The 24,617-nt window shown below is 39.3% G+C and overlaps 1 protein-coding gene across 32 annotated transcripts in view; it reads left to right on the top strand.

The window, feature by feature from the left end:
* The window catches only part of PTPRD (protein tyrosine phosphatase receptor type D), a 2,215,209-nt gene that overhangs the window by 2,162,825 nt on the left and 27,767 nt on the right, over positions 1 to 24,617 (top strand). For all 32 annotated transcript variants that reach the window (XM_080668837.1, XM_080668841.1, XM_080668865.1 and 29 more), the window contains 2 exons: positions 2,105 to 2,224; positions 2,737 to 2,891. In XM_080668837.1, coding sequence (XP_080524963.1) covers positions 2,105 to 2,224; positions 2,737 to 2,891 — 275 coding nt within the window. The remainder of the gene's footprint in view (positions 1 to 2,104; positions 2,225 to 2,736; positions 2,892 to 24,617) is intronic.

Genomic DNA, 24,617 nt, shown 5'->3' on the forward strand with positions numbered 1-24,617 from the left:
GATGAGTTTGAGTTTATCTCTTGATTCTTCACCTTAACACATTGCTGGGCTCCTCTACCATGTTGAAATAAGAGGCCTCCAAAGTTACTTGTGGCCTTTGCAGCGAGACATCAACTTGACATCTATTTCATGGTTGAAAACAGAGCCTTTGGCTTTGTGTGTGTGTGTGTGCGCACGCTTCCATTTCTATGGTGGCTGCATAGGTAGTGTTGGCTCCATTCAGGTGAGGCCTTGGCTAAGTCTGTCCAGATACAGCTTGGGTTTTAATGGATGGTCAGAAAACACAGAGGTGCTAGGCCCTGACCACTACATAAGTATTCTTAAAGTCATTTCCTCATGTTGTCTTTCTTGGAGTTAGGACATATGGTAGACATATAATACACAGAAGACAATTTTATGCATCTAGGAATCATGCAAATAATGTTTTATAAATCCTAGTAAGAGACAATTTTTCCATTTTACTGCCAACTATTTTTGTTTGCTTTTCATGAACTAGGTCTGTGGTTGGCAAACTGCGGCTCGCGAGCCACATGCGGCTCTTTGGCCCCTTGAGTGTGGCTCTTCCACAAAATACTACGGCCTGGGCGAGTCTATTTTGAAGAAGTGGTGTTAGAAGAAGTTTAAGTTTAAAAAATTTGGCTCTCAAAAGAAATTTCAGTCGTTGTACTGTTGATATTTGGCTCTGTTGACTAGTGAGTTTGCCGACCACTGAACTAGGTGATATTTTTGTGTGGTCTCACTGTTAAAATAAAGGCACAGGAGTCAAACATTGTAAAGTCAATCTCTGTGTTATTGTTTAACTGTACATTTAGGCTCTTTCTCTTTTTTTTTTTCTTGTCTAGGAAATTGTGTAAAGGAAAAAACCTCTCCCTTTTTAGAAGGCACAGCATCCTTTGAGGAGTAGATCTCTATCTATGAAACAGAAAATTACAATATTTCTCACAGAATGATACTGATATTTATATTCAACATAAAAGCAAATAATTATCTAGTAATACTATTCACTGGACCAAAAAATTCTAGCATCTGTGCTAATAATGCATCATTGCTTTATTTCAATCCAATGTTTGTAACTTTCACATCTTTCTTTTTCAAGTAGAAGGTGTGTTTCCTAATATTAAATAGTACTAGATTTCTTTGCCTAGAGAAATACATTTTGGTTTGTTTCAGTAAGAATTACTCCCATTTTTCTTTTAATCTGAGATAGAAAGGGTAAATATATTCTGATCTATAGCCTTGCTAGAAAATACAGTGTTGTGTGTGTGTCATTTTTCATTATGCTTTTTAATGCCCAAAGGACACATTCAGTAAATTTGAGTCATATTGCAGACCTTGAATTATTCTTTGCTGCATGTTAAATTAATTGGGTGAATACTTTTTAAGTGCTTTTCTTCAACTCCACATAGAAATAGTAGATTATTCATCTCAAATGAATAAATTGTAAATTATTTAAACTTTGCACTGCTAGTGTGTGACCCTCTGAGACTTTTTTAAGAACAGACAGCTCATTTTTTTCCTAGACATTACAGATTTAATTTGTCTTGAATGCAAGTACCATTTTTCTTGTATGTTAAAAAATGCTACGTTGTTTATTATACTTTGATTGATTTACAAATTATGCCTACTTTTCTTTAAATGAGCATGTTTAGAAATTGTGATAGCACAAGATGAAATAACATGTGCCTTTAAACCTTGATGGATGAAGGCTAACTACCTCACCATGTGGTTTAAATGCCTACGTGGGATCTTCCCGATGCAATTCTTAACGTCTATCCCAGAACAGATTTGTGTTTTCTTTTCGAGTATTCTGACGTTTCAAATACCTCTCTACTTATTTTACCGGCAACAATCTGCAGTTTCTTTTTCTCCGGGAAAATTGAATCTGTTACTGCTTAGTATTCCTACCAGTTTGAAAAATGTGGTTTATATTGGCATCAGAGCAGTAATTTACATATATTGGGATAACAGGAATGCATGCCAGAAAAAGATCACAATGAAATAAAATGCAGAAAAGCTGTTTTCCTTCAACAGCAACTCGCCGTGGAGCTAATAGAGAAATTGATGAGCGCCTGCCCTGAATGTGTCACCCACCCCTTTCTTCCAGGTGAAGTGTGACCAGTACTGGCCCACCAGAGGCACAGAAACCCACGGGCTGGTCCAGGTGACGCTACTCGACACTGTGGAGCTGGCCACATATTGTGTTCGAACCTTTGCACTTTACAAGGTTTGCTTTTGATGTTTTTACCTCATTTTCCCCCTTCCCAGTATTGAAGAAAGATTCTTCTGAGAAATCACGTATCTTAAGGCTTTATTTATAACTTGATTCCCCTGGCAGCGGTGAAGAGCGAAATAATCCTTCCATTATTGCTCAGCCATTTTTCTCTTTGTCGATTTATTAGTAAATATGGAACCCTTGCTCTGAACGAAAGTTTCAGTAAATGAAGAATAGATTAGGAAGAACCACTTTTTCCTGTAAAATATAACAGGAGCACTCCTGATGGTTACACCTGAAAAATGTAATGCTTCTCACCTAGGAATTTGATCTTCCTGAACAAATATTTGTCATTTACAAATAGCTCAGGGTTTCTATCTCCAAACAGTGTGTCTTCCCAAAGGATATCAGGCCGGGGGAGGGAATCAAGATGCACATTGTCGTGTTACCTCTTCCATGTCATTATTCCTCCTTACAACCTGGGCTAGGAAACCAGCATTTCAGCCAGTGTTCCTACTTCACAGAACGGGTCCAGCGAGAAGCGGGAAGTGCGGCAATTCCAGTTCACCGCCTGGCCCGACCACGGCGTCCCAGAACACCCGACGCCTTTCCTCGCTTTCCTTCGGAGAGTCAAGACCTGTAACCCCCCTGACGCAGGCCCGATGGTTGTGCACTGCAGGTAAGAGCCACGGAGAACATTTGTTTTCCCCGCAGTCAGGTGTGTGGGGAGATAGAAAGCTCAAATGGTTCCTCATTGGGTATTCTCTTTCCAATTTCTTAATACTCTGGGATAGTAAATACCTTCATAAGTAATACAGGTGGGGTTTTTCAGTTAAATGAGGCCTATACTAACAATAAAAGGAAGGATTTGATATAGATCCATATACCTTAGCATGCTGTTTTATCTTTCATGTGAAAATAAATAGCTAAACACAAAATTAAGTGTGCACATGGGCATAAATATATGAACATGAAACAGAAAAGAATTAAGAATTTTTTATTTTCTTTATTGATTAATGTATTACATATGTGCCCTTATTCCCCCCTTCCCCTCCCCCACTTATGCCCTCACCCCCCTGGTGTCTGTGTCTATTGGTTATGCTTATATGCATGTATACAAGTCCTTTGGTTGATCTCTGAGAATTAACCTTGTAATTAGTTTCCAGTTTCAGCTGTGCAGAGGAATATTCATATATATGTGTGTGTGTGTGTGTGTGTGTGTGTGTGTGTGTGTGTTTATATATTACAGTTGTTCAACAAGTTCTTAAGGGCTGGGCTGATATATCCTTTTAGCTATGGTAGGGAAAAATGCTAAACTAAATTATATTGTAAACTTATACACTTTCAGAGAATTTCTTACTGCTTGAGGATGTCTTCTGCATGTTAATATTATCAAGTCACATCTAGACAAATCTGACTGACATCCTCTATATCACCACTCAGACCCTACTATATATGTGTTCACGTATTTTCAATATGAAACTGAATTCTTTCAGCTTCCTGAGTTTCTCTAGAGTATTATTACTAACAGATTACTAAAGATATCTAGTCACATCCTACTTATTACTATACTAGAGTCCTGGTGCATGATATTCGTGCACTTGGCAGGGGGCCCCTCAGCCCCACCTGGGCACTCTCGCATTCTGGGACCCCCCTCGGCAGACATCTCTCTCGTAGTGCGGGACTGCTCACTCCTTACTGCCCACCTGCAGCGGACGTGGGAGAGGCTCCCGCCACCACTTCTGCACTCACCAGCTGTGAGCCTAGCTTCTGGCTGAGTGACACTCCCCCTGTGGGAGCGCACTGACCAGCAGGGAGCAGCTCCTACATTGAGCATCTGCCCCCTGGTGGTCAGTGTGCATCATAGCAACTGGTCAATCTGCTGTTCGGTCGATTTGCATATTAGGGTTTTATTGTATAGGACAGTGGTCGGCAAACTGCGGCTCTGTTGACTAATGAGTTTGCTGACCACAGCCTTAGGGAAAAACACTTAAAAAACATTTTATTAATGTACTAATGTATTTAACCTGAAGTCGAAACTTCTGGGTAAGGGTAATGCCTTACATAGTGGTCAGCAAACTCATTAGTCAACAGAGTGGCAAACCGCGGCTGGCCGCAGTTTGCCGACCACTGGTATAGGATAAATGTATAGTTCATGTAACTTCCTAATAGTTTTTTTAATAAACTGAGTAGTTCAAATCTGAGAGACTATTGGCTTCTTGGACAGAAAACTAAGATTGCAGTGTGCAAGTATATTAGGAAGGAAACAAAGCTTCTACTATAAATCCAGTTCTATGATGAGTTAATAGCATAACTCTCAATTTTTACAAAAAGGTGGGACAATAGATAGACCAGAATAAAAGCAACAAAATTCACCTGACTAATCCATTCTGCAGTAGTAATTGTTAAACAATGGACTGCAAATTCTAAACAAGATAATGTTGTAGTTCTTTTTTCTAGCAGTTATTTTTCCCAACAAAAAAACAATATTACCTTATATTTGTAGAGTTTTATACAAATTCCAAACCACTCCCCCATGCTTTATTTTGTTTTATGTTTTTAATGACAGTATGCTGGGTCAAGAGATGAGAACACAAGAAAGACCATGGGGTTTGGTGCAAGTACTGGTAGCTGCAAAGATGGAGGAGTCCATTGGGTCTCACCTTGTAATCTAGGTCTCGCTCTGCTGTAATCAGGACAGGGACCTTTGAGGACCTGCCACTATGGTATAGTTTTTTGCATGATTCTTAAACACTAGACATTACTTTTATTATTTGAGCAAATGCTTTCACATCATGAAAGCAGATTTCTAGTTCTCCTGCCCGTTGTTTTCATCAGGTGCTAGTTTGACCAATATAATATACCCTCTTATACATCTTAGCAGGCCTCAAAGAGACATTGTGCCTGATTGCAAGGTGTTCCTGCCTGGCACAAGCTTAACTTCATTATGAGGGTCACGTGTTAAATCATAAAATGTTTTCAGATGGAGTTTGGGCACAGGATAGGGAAATAGGAAGTTGGAGCTCAGTGAAGAAATGTCGCCCTTATATACCTAATGGCAAAAATGCAGTTCACACAGAGGTGTGTGTGTGTGTGTGTGTGTGTGTGTGTGTGTGTGTCTGTCTGTCTATGTCTGTGTCTATGATATATATATGAAACCTAACTTGGAAGTCTTTACTGAAAAAAAAGTAGTATTATATTTTCATTGCATTTTGAAATATAGCATGTTTACTCTCTCAATGTTTTCTGTAAATTAAAGTGAGGTCCTGGAAAACTAAGATGATAGATAGATAGATAGATAGATAGATAGATAGATAGATAGATGATAGACAATTTTTAAAATGCCATTTACTCTCTCTTGATTGTAAGCAAGGCATAAGGATTTATACTAGATACTTAGACCCACAAAACAGTTTTCAAACAAGTGGGAAGGAAAAGATAGATAACTATAATGCCTTCTTTTTTAGAAAATACATACCTCCCCCAACACACACACACCCCTAAGTTATGTTAAGCCACCTGCACTCAGCTCGGGGAGATATAGATGGCTCGGGAGAAACAAGGAAACAAAGATGAATGTGCAGAGCTAATAGCTGCTGACATTTGGAAGTGCTGTGCCTGAGGCTCTGGAGAACCTGGTGTTGAAACAAACAGCAGAAGGGCAGGTATATTTGGTGGAAGAAATTTGTCAGCAACTACAACACAGTGAGGGAAAGATGCAGCATAAACTGAACTCCGGGAAATGACCTGTGTTCACCCACAGGTAACCTCATGTGTCTGGTGAGAAAGCTTGGCCTCTTTATTTAGGAGCGACCATGTTCATGTTGCCAACATTCAAACCATCATGAATCTTTGGACACCAGAATGTTAAAACTCGTGAGGATAATTGTTCTGATAAGGTGGCAAATTCAAGTCATTCCAGCCCTAACTGGTTTTGCTCAGTGGAAAGAGCGTCGGCCTGCGGACACAAGGGTCCCAGGTTTGATTCCGGTCAAGGGCATGTACCTTGGTTGCGTGCACATCCCCAGTGTGGGGTGTGCAGGAGGCAGCTGGTTGATGTTTCTCTCTCTCCCTCTCCCTTCCTCTCTGTAAAAAAATGTATTTTTTAAAAAAAATTCAAGTCATTCCAGATAACAACTGCTCATGTGGCATCCCAGAAATGCTACTGTAGACATCATCTCTGAGCAGGAAGGCACCATGCAGAAAGTTACACTAGCCAAGTCACAAAGAAATGCCACTGGTAGTTGGCAGGGTCATGGCGCAAATCATCACACCAAATAGTCTGGAATATATACACTGTACTTCATGTTGTGACGTTTCTGATGACGAACTTGAATTGTTTTGTCTTTACTGAAGTAGCGACAAACTCAAAGTAAACCCAAACCTTTACCCAGGAGATCCTGTGAGAATGGAAAAGGTTGTACAAGTCTGGTGTAGACAAAAAAAAAAAAAAAAAAAAAAAAAAAAGGAAGGGTTAGGGGGAGCAGAAAAAAAGAAAATTCACATTCCTTTAATAGTTTTGTGTAGTAATAAATATGCCAGGACTAAAAAAATCATTATAAGGGGAAGAAATTCTAACAATAATAGTAAGAAAGTATTACAAGAATAGACTAATGCAACAAGCATGGACAAAAAAGCTTGGAGGGTCACAGAGAAGGATACATTCTACCCCATTCCTAAAAGAGAGGGTCAGTTCAATAGGTGTAGAAGGAAAGATAAGGTCTAGCTGTCCATCATTTCACACCAAGCATATAATCTCAGCATTAAGAGTGCCCCCTCAGAGACAATGGCTGCCTGGGTAAAGCTCTGGCTGGTTCACTCATTGGCTGTGTGCCTTTTAGAAAGTTCTTATCTGTTAGATTCTGTTTCTTCACAGAGGGGTAACTGTTTATAGCAATAAGAATGTTAACTTCTTAAATGGAATTATACACATAAAGCAGTTACGACAGTGCATAGTGTGGAAGTATGCAATAATATGACATCATTGGTATATTAATGAGTGAGTCTTAAAAAACCATATTTATATTTAAAGCTCTAAGGAGAAAAATTCAACATGAATTTAGGTCATCTATATTACCTGAGCCATCTATCATATGACTAACCAAGTGTTTATAAATACCCAAATATTTAATTGAATGGATTATTTTTTAATTTAGGTATTTTCCATCATGATAATGCCATCTGATTTTTCATAGTGACAGACAACATTTTGACGCTATGAGTTAGAATCACTTAAACAATAAATCTGCTCTCATAACGACCTGAGAAACCATTTAACTCTTAAAATGATGCTGTTAAAGATACAGAGAAATTAATGTGGAGGTTCTTAATGCCTTCAAGATAAAGTTTGAACTTAGCATTGTGTACATGGCCCTTAACCTAGGCTGATCTCGCCCTTCCACCTAATTGTTCACCCTTTCAGCCACCTGCTAAACATTCTAAGTACTTTCATCTCTGGCTCTCAGCACATGATATTCAACCAATTTAGAATCTTACCTATTCCCCTTCTCTATCTGATGATGTTCAACCCTGTTTCATAATCCAAATCAAAGAGTACTTCTCATGTTGCCTTGTAAAGGTTGCAAACTGGCCTCAGATGGCTTTGTTGATATAAGTGATAGTTTTTGTTTTTGTTGTAAACAAATTGAACTTGAGTGCTTTTAAGCTGGAATGCACTATCCAGTTCTCCAAACCCTCACCACTCCCTGTTGTTTACCATACAGCTCAACTCTCCATTTATAGGAATTGCTTCATATTATAGACATTTGAGGTGAAACCCTGGAGAAACCTTTAAAGGTCATTCCCCATTCCTTTCCCCACTGAAAGAATTAAACAGTCTCTTCTCTGAGCTTGCATAAAGGATTGTGTTCACACTTAGTATATTTAGCTTTATGTGTGCAGATCGCATATGCTGTGAAATCTTAGGGGGTGTGGACTATGGATTATGCACATTTGTACCACTGCTCTTACATCATGGTAGGTGCTCAATAATTGTGTGCTGAAGTTACTTGAAGTCTATATGGCACTTCAGGAATTTTTGCAAACATAGTAAGATTATTTCAAGGCTGGACTATCTTTTGTTCCTGTTTTCAAACACAAGACTATATTTGTATCTCTTTATATTTGAGTATTTTTAAGAAGGTTTCATTATTTTAAACTGTCTTTGTCTTTTTTCATACCTATTTCTGAATCCCTTTTTCTACCACTCCATTTATGTCCTTTCCCACATGTCCTCCATTTCATGAATAAATATAGCTATAGCTCCCTATTTTATAGCTATAATAATAGTTAAGAATGTTGAAACCTTAGTCAACATCAAATATACTCTCTTCTGAACTGGGGAGGCCTCTTCTAAGTGTTTTATATGTTTCACTGATTCCCCCCCGCCCCACCCCCGCCAAATCATCTTCAGAGGTAGGAACCTTAGGAACTTTATCTCTCATTTCACACAATTAAAAAACAGAGGCCAAGACAGGTCAGCTTAACTGCCTGAGCTGATGCTACTAGTAGTGACAAAGCCATTATGTGCCCCAGGTTGCCTGGCCTTTATAGAGGGCATTTCACTTTTACAGCCACCCCGATGACCTGGTCAGAGGAGCCATTCCTTCCTTTCTGACCCCACATCACATTGCCATAATCTAGCCTTTATTTCACTCTTTCGGTATCAGAGGTAATTGCTAGCATGTGTCTCTTTGACTCCTTAATCATCTTAACATAATCACAATAGCTACCAATTACTGAACCATTACTGTTTTCTAAGTATTACCAAACACTTTTAGTTACACTCATTTAATCCACAAAACACTATATTTTACTTGTGAGGAACAATTAAGCATAGAGAGGTCATAGGTGATTTGCTCAAGGTCAAATGGCTCATAAATTTAGGCCTATTTCAAAGTCCATGACTCTTTTGCTCACTTATGTCTAGTTCTGACTCTTCTTGCAGAGACCACGTAGTTCGTTACTACCTATTTGTTGACTGAGTGGTCATCAGATGGACAGGTGCCCTTAACCGCTTCACAGATAGCTATGTAATGCATAACTAGAGACATGCAATGTTTTTTCTCCTTATTTATAAAGTTTGATCTTGAAAGACAAAGGGGAGAACTTTCAAGCTATTTCCTAAGCTTAGGTTTTATAGAGGTCATATATTATATTTTGGCATATTGTTTCAGTCTTCCCCTTAGAAAATAAAGAAGTTTTGTTCCCCTTTCTCATTTTGAGCTCAGTGTTTTAGGTTGTTTTATAGAAGAACTTGTGGTTAATATGCTACTGGTACCAAAGGGGTGTGACAACTAATTTTCTCTAAGTACTTGGTTCTTGTTAAGAATGAATAATTGGGATAAAGCTATCATTTCATTGAGGTAATAGTAAACCCTTGACCCATATACTAACTCTGAGTCATGTTAACCCCTCTTAGAAACAAGGGAATATATTTTCTTCATAGGAGAAAAGTATTCATATATGAATAAATAAGAAAGAAGGATAGATCAGACCTCCCTGAATCTATCTTCTAAATGAAACATTTGAAGGAGAGTAAACTAGACCTCTTAGAGAGCTTTAAATCTTTTACATCATAGAATCAAACCAGTCTTCAAAACTGGAAGGAACAGGGAATGTGAGCCAGATCTAGATCAATAAAGCCTTGGAAGCATCATGGGCCACTGAGTGAGGCCCAATAAAAATCAAGTGACAATTTGGGGTTGGAAAGATTCCTAAGATCCAATCTTCATAATCTTTTTTTGACTTTATATGGGAAAGCACAACAAAGAAACTACTTAGATCATATTCATAATATAACCATTTACTCCTAATACCAACCCAGTATTGACAACAACAGCCATCTGAAGGTCAAAAGATTTTGGAAAGCATTGCATCTGAGCATAAAAATAAAAGACCTTGTGATCCAAAGGAGCTGAAAGTGGTTCGGAAAATTGTTTAATGCATTTTTAATCACTCATTCTAAATTCCATTCTTTATTCTTGTTCCATTCAAATATCTCTTTAGATCAAAGACCACGAGTATTGCCAAGGCATGTGATAGTTTTGAGATGCTGACAAGTACAAACTGTACACCCATGTTTTCCTTAAACCTGGTACTCATTTTCATGTATAAATTAAGTAATATAAGAAGCTAGCTTTCTGTAGCTGAAAGACTAGATTGTTAAAAATACCAACATCTCCGGATAAGAAAATGGGTGGAAAATACAAATTATGTCCTTATTTATGGAAACATTTTAAGGTGAGGAGAAGTAATTATACCATATGGAGACTATTATGCCAGGTTCTGTTCTCATATACCAATAATTCTGCATGAAAAAACAAATTCTATATTTATGAACAATATAGTGATATAAAACAGGATGCCGAGTCTGCAATATAATGATGGCACAATCCTATAAGAGAAAAATATCTTACTTCCACTGAAATAGTTTAAAAGTAATTGAACCAAAAGAAACATCAAAAGGAATTGCACAATAGCCCCAGTAGGTGTAAAATATAAAACTCAAAATTAAGAAGGTATTTGGAGTTCTGGGAAGAATACTCTGGATGCCTGATAAAATGGAATATTTGTTTGAAAAGAAGCATTATAGATCTAAAGCAATAGAGAAGTGAGGCCAATATTGTAAGCAACTATCTCATTTCGCCCAGCCGGTGTTGCTCAGTGGTTGAGCATCTACCTATGAACAAGGAGGTCACAGTTCAATTCCTGGTCATGGCACATGCCCAGGGTTGTGGGCTCAATCCCTAGTTTCGGGCATGCAGGAGGCAGCCTATGAACGATTCTTTCTTATCATTGATGTTTCTATCCCTCTCTCACTCTCCCTTCCTCTCTGAAATCAATAAATATATATATTTTTTAAACTATCTCATTTGAAGTCCATATTTCAGTCTATATCATGAAAATCCCTTCAAGTGCAACTGAGAAACTATCACCTTGCCATTCTATGCCCAAGAATAGCAATCAAATCACTATTGTGTAGGAATGCAACCATTTACAGAGCATCTTCCCATCATTTACTTGATTCAGTCTTTATGACAAGAACGGTAGGTGTGTTTTATTACCATCCTCACTGTACAGATCAGGAAATTGAGACCCCGAGACCCTGACTGAAGACCCAACCAGTAAGTAGGGAATCTGCCTGAGAACCCATGTTTTATGACTCACATGTTCTCCTCTTTGTCTATACCATACTGCCATTTTCTATTTTGCTTAGTGTATGTTACACAAATGAGAGCAGAACTGTCCTGAGCCCACAACAGAGTTGGCTCTTAGCAGATCTGATAGCCCCTTTGGGGGCAGCACAGCACGAAGGTGAAAACTGTGAACATGAAATCAGCTTATGAGAGTTCACATCCCAGCTGCACCATTTCCGATATCTAGGACGTTAGACAAGTTATTTAACCTTTTTACACCTGTCATTTCCTGGTTAGTAAAGTGCAGATAATGGCAGTATGACCTTCATAGAATTATTTATAAAGATTAAATAAGATTATATGTGTAAAGTGATAATTAGCCAGGTACCTGCCACATAGAAAGAAGCCAATAATTGTTTGTACTTATTATTTTTATTTTGTATAGTTTATGATTATTATTTTTATCAGTGTGGTGGTTATTTAAATTGGTTCTATTACTATCAATCTACAAACAATACTATGACAGTTTCTGAAATGAGAGCTCTACTTCTATGTAATTTGTGATTTAGAATCAAAATGTTATGTGTGTATTAACCTAGAAGATAAGTGACGATTAGAATAATTAACACTTTAATAATGCATATATACTGTCATAATTATTTCATTGCACTGAAAAAAGTTCTTTACTTTCCAGAATGGATTGTTACTATCAGTCCAGATTTCTCAACCTCCTCAGCATTGACATTGGGGTGTGTGATTTTTGTTGTGGGGGCTGTGCTGTGCATTGGAGGATGTTTTGCAGCTCCCTGGCCGCTGTCCACAAGGTGCCAGTAGCACACCCCACACAACCCCCTCCACCCCCGACAGTTGCAACAAATTAAAATGTCTTCAGATATTGCTAGTGTCTCTGAAGGGGAAAGATCACCCTTGGTTGAGAAGGTGATAGCAACAAAACTGACTTTTGATTGTGGTGGAATGTGTGCATCCAAATAGGAGCCCGCCTCAAAGTTTTAAACTTGAAAACGCTTTGAATGGCATACTTTTTTAAACATTAGGAGAACTTCTCTATGAGACATACTTTACCTTAAGAATTACTTTTAAAGTGTATAGATAACTTAGTTCATTACTTGAAGAATCACCCAAGAATATTCCCTATCTTGATCACCAACTGTACAAACGAAAGACTTGACTCTAAAAGTCTCTTGGCACTTTAAAAAAAATAATAATAAATAAAATAAAATAAAATAAAAAGGTACCTGAACAAGTCTACCTTTATGAACAAGATGCGCCACCATTAGGGAATTCAAGTGAGCAGGGCACAGGCTCTTAACGCTACTGCAAAACAGTTGTTCCAACAGTGCTTCTGCATCGTGGCAGCTCTGCAGCGAATTCTCAGCCCCCCAAAGGTGGCCACGTTTAAGGGCCATGCTGCCCTTTTTTGCTAGGTTATCAGTTACAATGCCTTGTATTCATGCTTGGTATGAATGTCCAGCATCCTGGCAGTTCAAAACAGTAAGCCATAGGAATGCCCTGAAGTGGCATGACTTAATGAATGTGCCCTTTCCAGTATTTAGTGGAGGCTATAGATAAGAGATAAGCTAAATGGAATGTCAGACCCTCTGCCCAAGTTTGCAGGTCCTGTAATGCCTTGCTTTCTGAGCTTTGGAGGTATATACTTCTGGTTTAGCACACTCTTTTTTAAAAAAATTCTTTATTGTCTAAGGTATTACATATGTCTCCTTTTTTCCCCATTAGCCACCCCCACCCCCCAGCACATGCCCCCACACCCCTATTGTGTGTGTCCATTGGTAATGCTTATATGCATGCATACAAGTCCTTTGGTTGATCTCTTACCCCCATCCCCACCCTCCTCTGCCTTTCCTCTGAAGATTGACAGACTGTTTGATGCTTCTTTGTCTCTGGATCTATTTTTATTCATCAGTTTATGTTCATTATATTTCACATATGAGTGAGATCGTGATATTTATCTTCCTCCAACTGGCTTATTTCACTTAGCATCATGCTCTCCAGGTCCATTCATGCTCTTGCAAATGCTAAGAGTTCTTTCATTTCATAGCAGCGTAATATTCCACCATTTTTTAATCCACTTATCTGCTGATGGGCACTTAGGTTGTTTCCAAATCTTGGCTATTGTAAATTTTGCTGCTGTGAACATAGGGGTGCATATGTCATTTCTGATTAGTGTTTCTGATTTCTTGGGATATATTCCTAGAAATGGGATTACTGGGTCAAATGGGAGTTCCACTTTTAATTTTTTGAGGAAACTCCATACTGTTTTTCACAATGGCTGCACCAGTTTGCATTCCCACCAGCAGTGCACGAGGGTTCCTTTTTCTCCACATCCCTCGCCAGCACTTGTCGTTTGTCTATTTGTTGATGATAGCCATTCTGACAGGTGTGAGATGGTACCTCATTGTCATTTTGATTTGCATCTCTTGGATGATTAGGGACTTTGAGCATGTTTTCTTATGTCTTATGGCCTTCTGTATGTCCTCTTTCGAAAAGTGTCTATTTAAGTCCTTTGCCCATTTTTTTATTCGATTGTTTATTTTTCCTTTTGTTAAGATATATGAGTTCCTTATAAATTTTGGAGATTAGGCCCTTATCAGATATAACATTGGCAAATATGTTCTCCCATGCTTATATGCATGGGCTTTCTTGTTGTTTTGTTGATGGTTTCTTTTGCTGTGCAGAAGCTTTTTATTTTGGTGTTGGGAAAATTGGACAAATGCATGCCAAAAAAAAGAAACTAGACCACCAACTTACACCATACTCAAAAATAAACTCAAAGTGGATAAAGGACTTAAATGTAAGACAGGAAACCATAAAAATCCCAAGAGAATCCATAGGCAGCAAAAATCTCAGACATATGCCGAAGCAATTTCTTCACCGATACCGCTCCTAGGACAATGGAAACTAAGGAGAAAGTAAACAAATGGAACTACATCAGAATAAAAAAGCACACTCTTGTTTGTAAGTCAATCCATCAAGAGTCAGTAGTTAAGACTTTCCTCAGTCCACAGTGTTGCTTAGAGACTTTATCTAAACAGATAAAATAAATGAGGGATCAGGATTAACTATGCTCTTCTATTCTGACCAGAAAGACTAGACAACTATTTGCTTAAACTCTATGAGAATTTAAGCAAATAGCTGTCTATTTGAATTGTGATTATGATGAAAAACTGTGCCTTCTCTGTTCTTGTCTGTTTGTTTTAATTTGGGTTAGTTTTGAACATTGAATCATTTAAGTGTAGTTATATTTCAGTGTGCGATTCACAGTTGGCCACTTTTCTGAAATGGGGGATAAATCCATTATTTAGTCATTGTTGCCTACAAATACCAACCCCCATTTCCTGGCTTAAATGCCACAGTCTGTGTGTCTCAGTATTCTGTGGCTGACTTGGGGCGGGAGGGGTCCGCTGCCTTCTCTCCTGGGGTCTCCTTTGCAGTCAGCTGGAAAGGCTGGGAGAGCCAGGCCTCTGTCTCCCCAGGTCTTTCATCCTGGTCTGATGGTCTCTGGGTCCTGGGGATGAAAGGAGGAGCTTACAAGGCCTGTTGACAGGGAGGCTTGGAAGTCACACATCATCACTTCCACCACCACATTCTTTTGCTCAAAGCAAGGCACGGGCTAGCCCTGATTTAAGGGGTGGCGGCACAGACTCCGCCTCTTGCTGCCAGAAGCAAGGAACAGTTGTGGCCTCATTTACTCCCCCTCCCCTCCCCCCCTCGCTGCGGGCTGCGTGGCTGAAGCTGGTAGGTACTGGACTGGGAGTCTTTCTTCCCACTGACCAGCTTGTCTCAGTTCACTGTGGATTTCCCTCCTGGGGCTGGGTGAGCAGAGCCAAAGCCCCTGGGTCCACCTGTTCCTGTTCATATAAGAAATGGGCAATGTTTAAAAAGCGGAGGAAAATCCATTTAATTTGGTTCATACCTGATACCTGATTTTTGCTGAAATGTCAGCTTGTGTGGTGGGAGATCTTGTACTCTTTATTTCCCTTTCATCTTGTCTCAAAAATATTTCCTTTATATCCTCTTGTAATTTAGGATTTATTAGGGGTGATAGACTTTTTATTTCTTAACTCAAAAACTCAAGTATCATTTACTCATAATGAATAAGTGAATCATAGACCTAGAAAGGACATTTCAAGCCTCCCAGGAAAGCCCCTCCCTTCTTTCTCTCTCTCTCTCTTCCTTCCTCTCTTCTCTTCTCTTTTCTTCTCTTCTCTTCTCTTCTCTTCTCTTCTCTTCTCTCTTTTTCGCTATCTCTCCATCCCCCTTGTCCCCCTCCATCTCTTTGATTTTAGAGATAGAAAAAAATAAAATGAAGCACAACAAGATTTGCAGCTTCCCCATAGACTCTTGCTGGTCCAATATGTTTTCCACTACATTATGGTCCTTTTAATTTTGTTCACATTAATTTGATTAAAGAGTCCCTTAACATTTTCTAGGTGAATTAGGAGAGTAATCAGAAAGCACCTGTATAATGGCAGGAGGCATTATGTTTGGAACTAAGATGGTCAGAGTAGGTAATTTTGATGCATTAGAGCCAATTAAGTATCACAGATCTTCAAGACCGATTATAAGGAGGGCTGCTGAGGAGCCGGGAGCAACCTGGATGTGCTGGGCAGCCAGGTGGTTATTAGGCTGGGGCAGCAGAAAATGCTCAAGGGTCCAGAGGACGGAGGAGGCAATGTCAGAGGTGCACTCGTCTTGCTTTGCAGTAGTGGCTGGAGCTGTGATGGGGGAAACCACATCAGGCCACCAAAAATGGCTTTGCATGATGTCCTGGCAGCCCTGCCCTGTGTCACTGTGCCGGCCTGTGTGTCTGCCGCTCCCGCTGGAGCTGTCCCCTGGCTGTGCCCTGGCTGTTGTGGGAGCGTTTTAGTGGCCATATGCCTGGGAGGCTCATGATCCACAATTTCCTCATCCCAGGCTCCAGCCAAGTGCAGCAAATGCTATTGTTGCCTCTTCTATTGGATAAAGTAGGAAGCAGAGAGAAAGAAATTTGTCAATATTGTTTTTCTGCTGGAACTGAAATAAAAACTGCGTGTGGTATATTGTCCCATAACAACCCATGTTCTGAATCCCCATTTTGTGTGGCATGCTTATGGAAGTTAAGACTCTGCCCCTGTATTTCTTAACATAATGCCCTTCTTCATTCTACTGTAGATGTGGTATAATTATAGCCTTTCAGACTTCTCCATTTGGGTTTGTGCTGTTCCTTGCATTTGCAAACCCTTTGCTTCTGACCATGCCATCTGCTGGAATCACTTCTATTTCTCTCTCACACTCACAGGGTTTGTTATATGCCCTATATCTAGCTGTGAAAAACTCTGATATTTTTATATAAATAAACAAATGTTTAGCAAGTATTTTTAAACCATTTGCCTTGAGAAATAGCATTAATAAGGTACATTTGTGTTTGTAAAATAAGTACAGCTGCTGCGGGAATTTCTTGTTGCAGAAATGACACCAGAATCAGGAGAGAATCCCTTTTGAAATACAAGCCTGCACATGTAAACGGTGCCTGTGCTGAAGACCAACTAAGTGATGACAAATTAAACAAACAAAAAGGCTCCTTCTGGACACAGAACATGCTCCAGATGTGTGTGTGTTGGGGGAGGGGAGGAAGTGGGAGGGAGAACAAAGTCTTAAGCATCTACTAACCGCTGGACCCCATGTTATCGTATCAAACCTTCCTTTCTGCCCGAATGTGACGCTGATGAGCCTGCTCAGTATTTCTCACTACGTCACGCTCATCAGCCCAATTAGGTCGAATGTGAATTTCCTTCATGGGACTGGATAAGAAAGGCAAAATCCCAAGTGTAACCCAAAATACAGGTTCTTTTGACAATCTATTGCCATTGCCACTTGGTCCCTTTATTTCCTGGGCTGTTTTCTTGTTTTGTTTTGGATCCATAACTACCACCAGATTTGCAGAGAGGCGGGTTGGGGTGACTTTCTCTCTGCAGCTTCTCACCTCTTTGCTGTGTTCTCTGTCCATAAGAAGCAGAGCCAAGTGGGCAGAGCCCCCTCCTGTCACTGAGGCAGGGACTTTACAAGATGGCAGCTGTTGCCTGAGTTTGGATTATTTGAGGAAGCTGGTTGTTTCACTGCACTATCCTTGAAGACCAGGTTCAGGTTGGATGCTTTAAGTAAGGAAAGAGGATGAATGTACAAAAGGTGCAACCTCAGTAGGTCACGATGGCAAGCCTCTGAGTTTTATGAAGAACCAGGTGTGTTAGATCTTAATGTGGACAAACGAGGTACGTCCCAGGGATCCTCTGAAAATATGAGGCGTGTTTCACACCAGTAAAAGTCTTCCTAAAGTAGGTTATGCATAGGAGGACATTACAAAATAAAGAGTAAGAAATGAAGCTCCTGGGTCTTAAAGGTTTCATTGGAAGTGTGCTAATGAGAAAAACTCTGAATTATGGCTTTTACTACGTATTTGACTTTCAGGCTAAGAAATAGAAATTGTGTATATAGAAAAATGAGAGATATTGGATGCCCTAAGACTACAAGGCCTTGTACAAAACACTTGCCTGACTGAGTTGCTATTTCTCAGGAAGGTGGAAAGCAATGTGGTCATTTGCCAAAGGCATCTTCTCCACAAGGGAAAACTGCGTAAAAATTGATAGATTAAATGCTTATTTATGACGATGATGATGATGATTAGAAATTTTGTTCTATGGAAGCCATAACAAGACATTTTCTCTGACTACCTTTAAATTCAGTCCCAACTGGGTCCACAGGCAATCAGTCCTTCTAGGGAAAGACAAATACTTTAGGATCTGTCTTATATATAGACTCTAAGAACATTTAAAAAAAAAAAAAAAAACAAGCTTAGCAATACAGAGAACAAATTGGTGGTTGCTGGAAGCACAGGGGTATGTTGGGCATGGAGTGAAAGAAATGGGTAAAGTGGGTCAAAAGGTTAAAAGTATAAATTTTTTTTAAGTTTCACTTTGTCAACCTTAACCCAACTCTAATTTTCATCAATTGGGCAGAGAGTCTTGCTCAGTCTGGACTCATGCTCACTACTTACGTTTGAAAAACCATAACCAATTATGTTGCACACCACAAAAATCCTTTCTAACCTGGAGTCAACATTTCATCCCTCTTTTGTGTGTCTGGAAATGATTGACCTGGCTTCGGACTATTTTCTCTGATGTACTACCGTCTGAAATTCACTTGTTATCTTGGTTCAATTAAACTCAAACTTAGTGGTTTGTAGGGCACAATAGTAAAGCCACAAGCTTAGCAAAACCTTTTCCAGAATTCAGTAAGAAGCTCTGTGAATGCAGCCAATTATAAGAGCTATAGATGTATGTATGCCTTTGTTATTGTGGTTATATTTCCTAGAGGCTTAGGAATAAAAACATTTTTAAAATATGAGATAATTCTGCATGGAGGTCATTTTTAGAGTGAATCTTTGTGGCATACATAATGTACAAAGATGCAATTCCTAAGGTGGTCATCATGCCTTTTGCTGAATTTTCTGCCTATGTTTCCCTACATACAATCTTATTAAGTAGCACTTCTGGAATTATCACTGATGTCTACAGTTTCTTTTTAAAGCTGCATTATTTTACAGTTTGGCTCTAACAAGAAACTTAGGGTCCCATCCTAGCTATTGAAACTAGGTTAATGGTTCTGAACAGCATTTTTGTTATTTCTCTCCCTTAGGGACCGTGCATTTGGAAAGAGCTTTGTCTTAGAGGGGAAAATGAGGCTGTTTTTTTTTTTTTTTTTTTTTTTTTCTAAACTTTGAGCTTGGACATTTTCAAACATACCTAAAAGTAGAGAGAATGTATCATCAACCCCAAGCACCCATCACCCAGCTTCAGCTACCAGCGTTTCAGGCCATGTTTATTAAATGACAGCTCACTTTCTATTTTTTCAAAGAAACCCATTACATAACTGCCATTCAACATTTGAGATTTTAATAACCTGGGCAGCCTTATCTCAGGTAAATAAATGCTCAGTTTCCATGGACAGACGTAATGTAAAGGAGACCCGTTACCACTTTCTCGCCTCCAGGCTAAGTATTCCTGTCCTGGAGCTCCTAGGCCACTAGGATGGGTTACTTACACTGCTGTAAACTCTGAAGTCTTACAGAATCAAGTGTTAAAATGATTGAAGACTGACTAAACCACCTCCCTCTTTGGAGACCTTGTTCCCAAAACTGTCCTTAACAAGTTTTGGCTTGCAGACAACTTTTTTTAAATACTCAGCATTTTCATTTTTCAGTGACATGTCACTTTTGCTAAGTCTCGGTTTGTCATAGGCTGCACCACAGTTATTTAACCTCCAGTGCTTCACACTCCCCTGGCTACAGCTTACTTCTTTTAACCTTTGAGAGTAGATTTGGATTCAGTAATGATTAACTACCTGATGTAGATAAAAGGAAAACAAAAGAAAAAAAATGGTAGTTTTACAAATCTGTGCATTGACCATTTCCCAAACAAATACCGGCATATGTGATCTGACAGATGGTTTTCATACCCATTCTTGTTTCTACAAGAAGTATGAGTTTATGGAAACAGAATTATGGTTTGAACATAAGAAGGCGAGTCACTCAGAAAATTGGGGACGCCTCATCGACATGTGTGCCCTCTGAGTCCCGAGTTATGTTGCGGTTATTTTATGTAGTCACATGGGCTGCTTTCCAGCAGAGTTCCTCAACCCCACAGAATACTCATTTTCCTCGGGAACCACCCAAAGGGAATTTCTGAAACTTCCTTAGACATGAAACTGCCCCCACTTGGAACTTCAGAAGGGCCTTTAGGAAGTGCCATCATAAAAGATAATTTGGCTCATGGTGATAAAACAGGACCATGAGCTACCAAGTGAAACTGGTTAATTAACCAGTAACCCTCAGTAAAGTATATAAATAAATAAATATTCATTAAAACTAACCTGTGCAGAGGTCCAAGCTATGCAGTAAGGAGATAAAGCAGAATGGGCCTCCCTCAAAGAGCTTGTGACAATGTATACAAAGACCTCTAAAACTGTCAAGGTCATTCAGAAGAAACCTTGATGTATGTATTCAGTTAAGACTTGGTCATTTAAAGAAAACTTTAGTTAAAGTAAAGAAAGCTCAAAAATAATATAATATATGGTTAATATTCAAATATGTAAGCATGTTCCCAAAGCAGTTAACTTAGTTTTAGCAGAAACAGTGCTCTTTTATTTTGTAACCATAGCTCACCAGTTTATTTAATACTTAACTAGATTATTTAACTAAAATAACTGGTTATGTTGAAATAAACATCATGACTCCACAAAAGAGCACAGGCATCCTAGAAAATAGCCTGCTAGCCTGGAGTGGAACTGGTGCAGTGAGCAACAGACTGGGCCTTTTGGAGGAAAGAGGAAGTTTGGGTTAGTTGTTAAGTTGGTTAAATGGAGGTCAATAAGATAATGCATACAGATATCTATATGCGTATGGAAAGGAAGGAATGATGGAACACACAATAATCACTACTTTGAGACAAGGGGAAGAAACGAGAACTCTACACAAAAACACTGCACCTGAGGTTGAGAGATTTTATTTCAGTCCTGAGGATTGGTTCTCTGATGCTCAGTCTCTCCATCTGTAAACTTTAAGGGACTGGCTTGGGTAGGTGGTCCAAATTCCCAAGTGACACACAATGCTGCTGGTCATGGGGCTGCACTTTGAGAACCTTCTAAGTCTAAAATCTGATTCAGTTGTACATATTTTTTTCTGAGAGGGTAGAAATCAAGAAATAAAATGGAATATTAGTTTCATAAATTCATTAGCACAAGTACTTAATATAAACCATGCAAGAATATGAAGGCTGCATATCTACTCTGCCATTAGGCCAACTGAAGTATATTCAACTTCACAACCTCAGTTCATAGGAAAAAGGAGAGTAAGAAAATGAACATAATCAAGAAGCTGTTAAGGAAAAGGCATTTCACCAACAATAGCCTTATAGTGCCCTTAAGTAATGTGTTTGCATTTTACAGTTGAGAAAACTGAGGCTCAGGGAGGATAAATAGATGACCTAATATCCACAGCTTGCAGGTAAAGAGCCAGATTTTGAACCTGTAAAATTCATACTCTTTCCATTTGCCAAATTGACTCATAAAATAAATATGTCATATCAGAAACTACTTTCCCTGTCATGCTTATGTGAAAACAAAATACATAGTTCCATCAACTCAGTAATTTGGTTATTTTTAAATTATTTTAATCAGTAAAAATTGAATCGTCAAAGAAAAAAGGGGGGGCTTTTAAAATATGGTGAGTGTTAAATCCATGGGCAAACATTGGAATTTTTTCCCCTGGACTGTAATATCCAACCACTAGAGATAGGAGGTCAGAGATGATGTGTAAGAGTTTACTATACACCCCTCTCCCCTGGACCTGTGCCACACCTGAAAAAGACACTGAATAGATATTTGATGAATAAGGCACATGGCAGGGAAGTGTCACAATCTAAAACAATAACAGAGGCAAAGCCAGGCATGAATTCTAAATGGTATAATCTGTGCTATGGAAGTAAAAATAATAATAACAACAACAACACATGGTAGTAGCATTACTCTTAAATGCCAAATAAAATGGTTTTCATTGCTGCTTAGTTGGGGGAGAGGCTGGGAGTAGGCTATGGACCAGATTTTGTGCACCCCAAGCCCCATACCATACTTTACATTCATTACATAAGGCCTTGTAAATGTTGAGTCTGGGGTTTGCATGCTAATTAGCATTATGTCTGGTATTAATGGAAATGTATGCTGCATCCCTGAGAGTTATCAGGGCAGTAACTTCCCATTCCCAATATCTTTCTCCCTATATGAGGTAGATTAAGTCTTCACAGAGAAGCATTTAGTGCCCTTAGAAAGGGAAGCACCATGTAGTGTCCCTGATGTTAAGAAAAAGTTCATTTTCCTTGAATGGGTTCCTTGCTAAGGAGCAGTTTGCTCATCCCCAATCACCCCATTCCCTCCATTTCCGGAACAGACAGAGAGGAAATAAAACGAACTATTGCTCTTCTCAGATGCAGTGTATTTGCTATTTATGTGGTCTCTGTTGAATCCAGCCGGTGGTTTACCTCGCTTCGGGGGTTCCAGTCCACTAAGAAAGGCAGCTTGGGGTCCCCAAATTGGTGCAGACTCAGTGAGCGAGGCTGCCAAGGCATCTGATAGAGTGAACATTGCCACGCTGTGCCTGGATCTCTTGGGGAGCTGCTAAAATGAGGCATTGCCTTTGAAGAGAATCTTCCAGAGGAGATAGCTCTGACTTGAACAGATTTGTATTCCCCTTCCAGAAAAGTTAGGGAAAGCAGCTCACCACAGCAGTGACTGGGTTGTAGGGAAAAGAGTTGGTGGGTCCCTAGAAACTCTCCCCTCCACAGAAAGGATTATCTGCACAGCAAAATGATCCCACATTATGTTACATTCCTCCGGTCGGTGTCGGCTATGGCAGGCCTCTCTGGTTCTGTGTACAGCTTGTCAGATAGCAATCCTTTAGTTAGTCCTTCAGTAGATTAAATGCCCCGTCAATTACTCAAATGTAGTAATTTATATGTTTCTCTACTAAAAGGGTAAATTTTCAGTTGCTGCCACTCATCATCTATATATTTTAATGCTTATGAATTTTCCATATAATTATATTCCATGCTGTAAGCTATAAGTGTGGTAATTTCCTTTGACCTGTGTTGCAGTTAGATACATTACTTGATCCGCGCTCTCAATGAATCATTTTATGCACATGTATTTAGTTAATTGGTTATTTTTTTCCTGCCTGTGTTTATATGTAATATACTCTATAAGGGAAAAGAATTATCTGCCTGCTTGCAGCTGGGCCTGGTAAAAGAGCAATTAGGTTCTATCAGAACAAACAGCTATCAATAATGAGTTCTGAATTAAAATCACTAGCAAAGAAAGGAATCTAGACATCTGCAGGAATGTGAAAATATTTTTATAACCTAATCGCTGAGATCTGGACAGGGTATCACTGAGTTTTCCCAGCTGTACCTGCAATGTATTTTGCAATATTCCCAGACTGAAAGTACACTGAAATGTATTGTAGAAACTAGGCTTTGTTTCTTTTTAAATGCTGCTGCCTTTGAATAGTGATTTTGATTTCATGTAATCAGCATGAAAACTTCCTATTTCAAACTATTTTTCTGTGCCCCTGGTCATAAAATGAAGCTTAAAAATAGTTCTGTTATCTTTGTATTATGTCTTTCCAATCAGAGTTCTATTGCTTATGTGTTTTTCTTTCTGTCTTTCTGATTTGCTCGTATTGGGGTTGTTTCTTGCAAAGAAAACTTGCAAAGTGGGCTTCTGGCATCTGAGTTTTACTATAAGATAATTCCATGTATTTGAAGGTATCTGGAGCTAGTAACGTATTTGGTCTTAAAAAAAAAAAAAAGGGCAAATCTTTTTTTTTAAAATAGCCTTTGCAGTCTGACCCTTTGAATTGTAGTTTTAATTACATCAAGATTTTTTTAAAATTATATAAAAACACATACTAGTGTACACACATGCATAGATTATTAGGAGTATATTTTATACATCTTCTTGATCTCATCCTATATAATAAAAGCGTAATATGCAAATCGACTGACTGGTCACTATGACACGCACTGACCACCAGGAGGCAGACGCTCAATGCAGGAGCTGCCCCGTGGTGGTCAGTGCGCTCCCACAGGAGGAGCGCCACTCAGGCCAGAAGCTGGGCTCACTGCTAGTGAATGCAGTGACAGTGGTGGAGCCTCTCCCGCCTCTGCTGCAGGAGGGTGGTATGGAGCAAGGGGTCCTGGACTGTGAGAGGAATGTCTGACTGCCGGCTTAGGCCCGATCCCTGGGGCCTAAGCCAGGACTCCCCTCCCCCAGTGCACGAATCTCGTGCACTGGGCCTCTAGTTTACATATAAAATATTATAAGAGGAGTGTCACTTTATCCGTGTTACCCGAAGTATGGCCTATGGACCAGCGGCATTAGCATCATTTAGAGCTTCTTGGAAATGCACAATCTTAAATTCCGCACCAGAGATACTAAATTGAAATCTCTGGGGCAGAGCCTAGGAATCTGTGTTAACACTACCTGGGGATGTATAGAGATCCCTTGGATGGATGTGTAATTCATAAATGCCTGGTGTTACATTGCAGGGTGATTCATACATAGAAGAGAAATCTCTCGTTTTGTATTTATTGAATATTAGCTTCCATCTCTTTGGTGTCACAATCTTACGAGTATGTTTTCGATCT

The sequence above is a fragment of the Plecotus auritus genome (assembly GCF_963455305.1).
Source record: "Plecotus auritus genome assembly, chromosome: 5".
NCBI lineage: Eukaryota > Metazoa > Chordata > Mammalia > Chiroptera > Vespertilionidae > Plecotus > Plecotus auritus.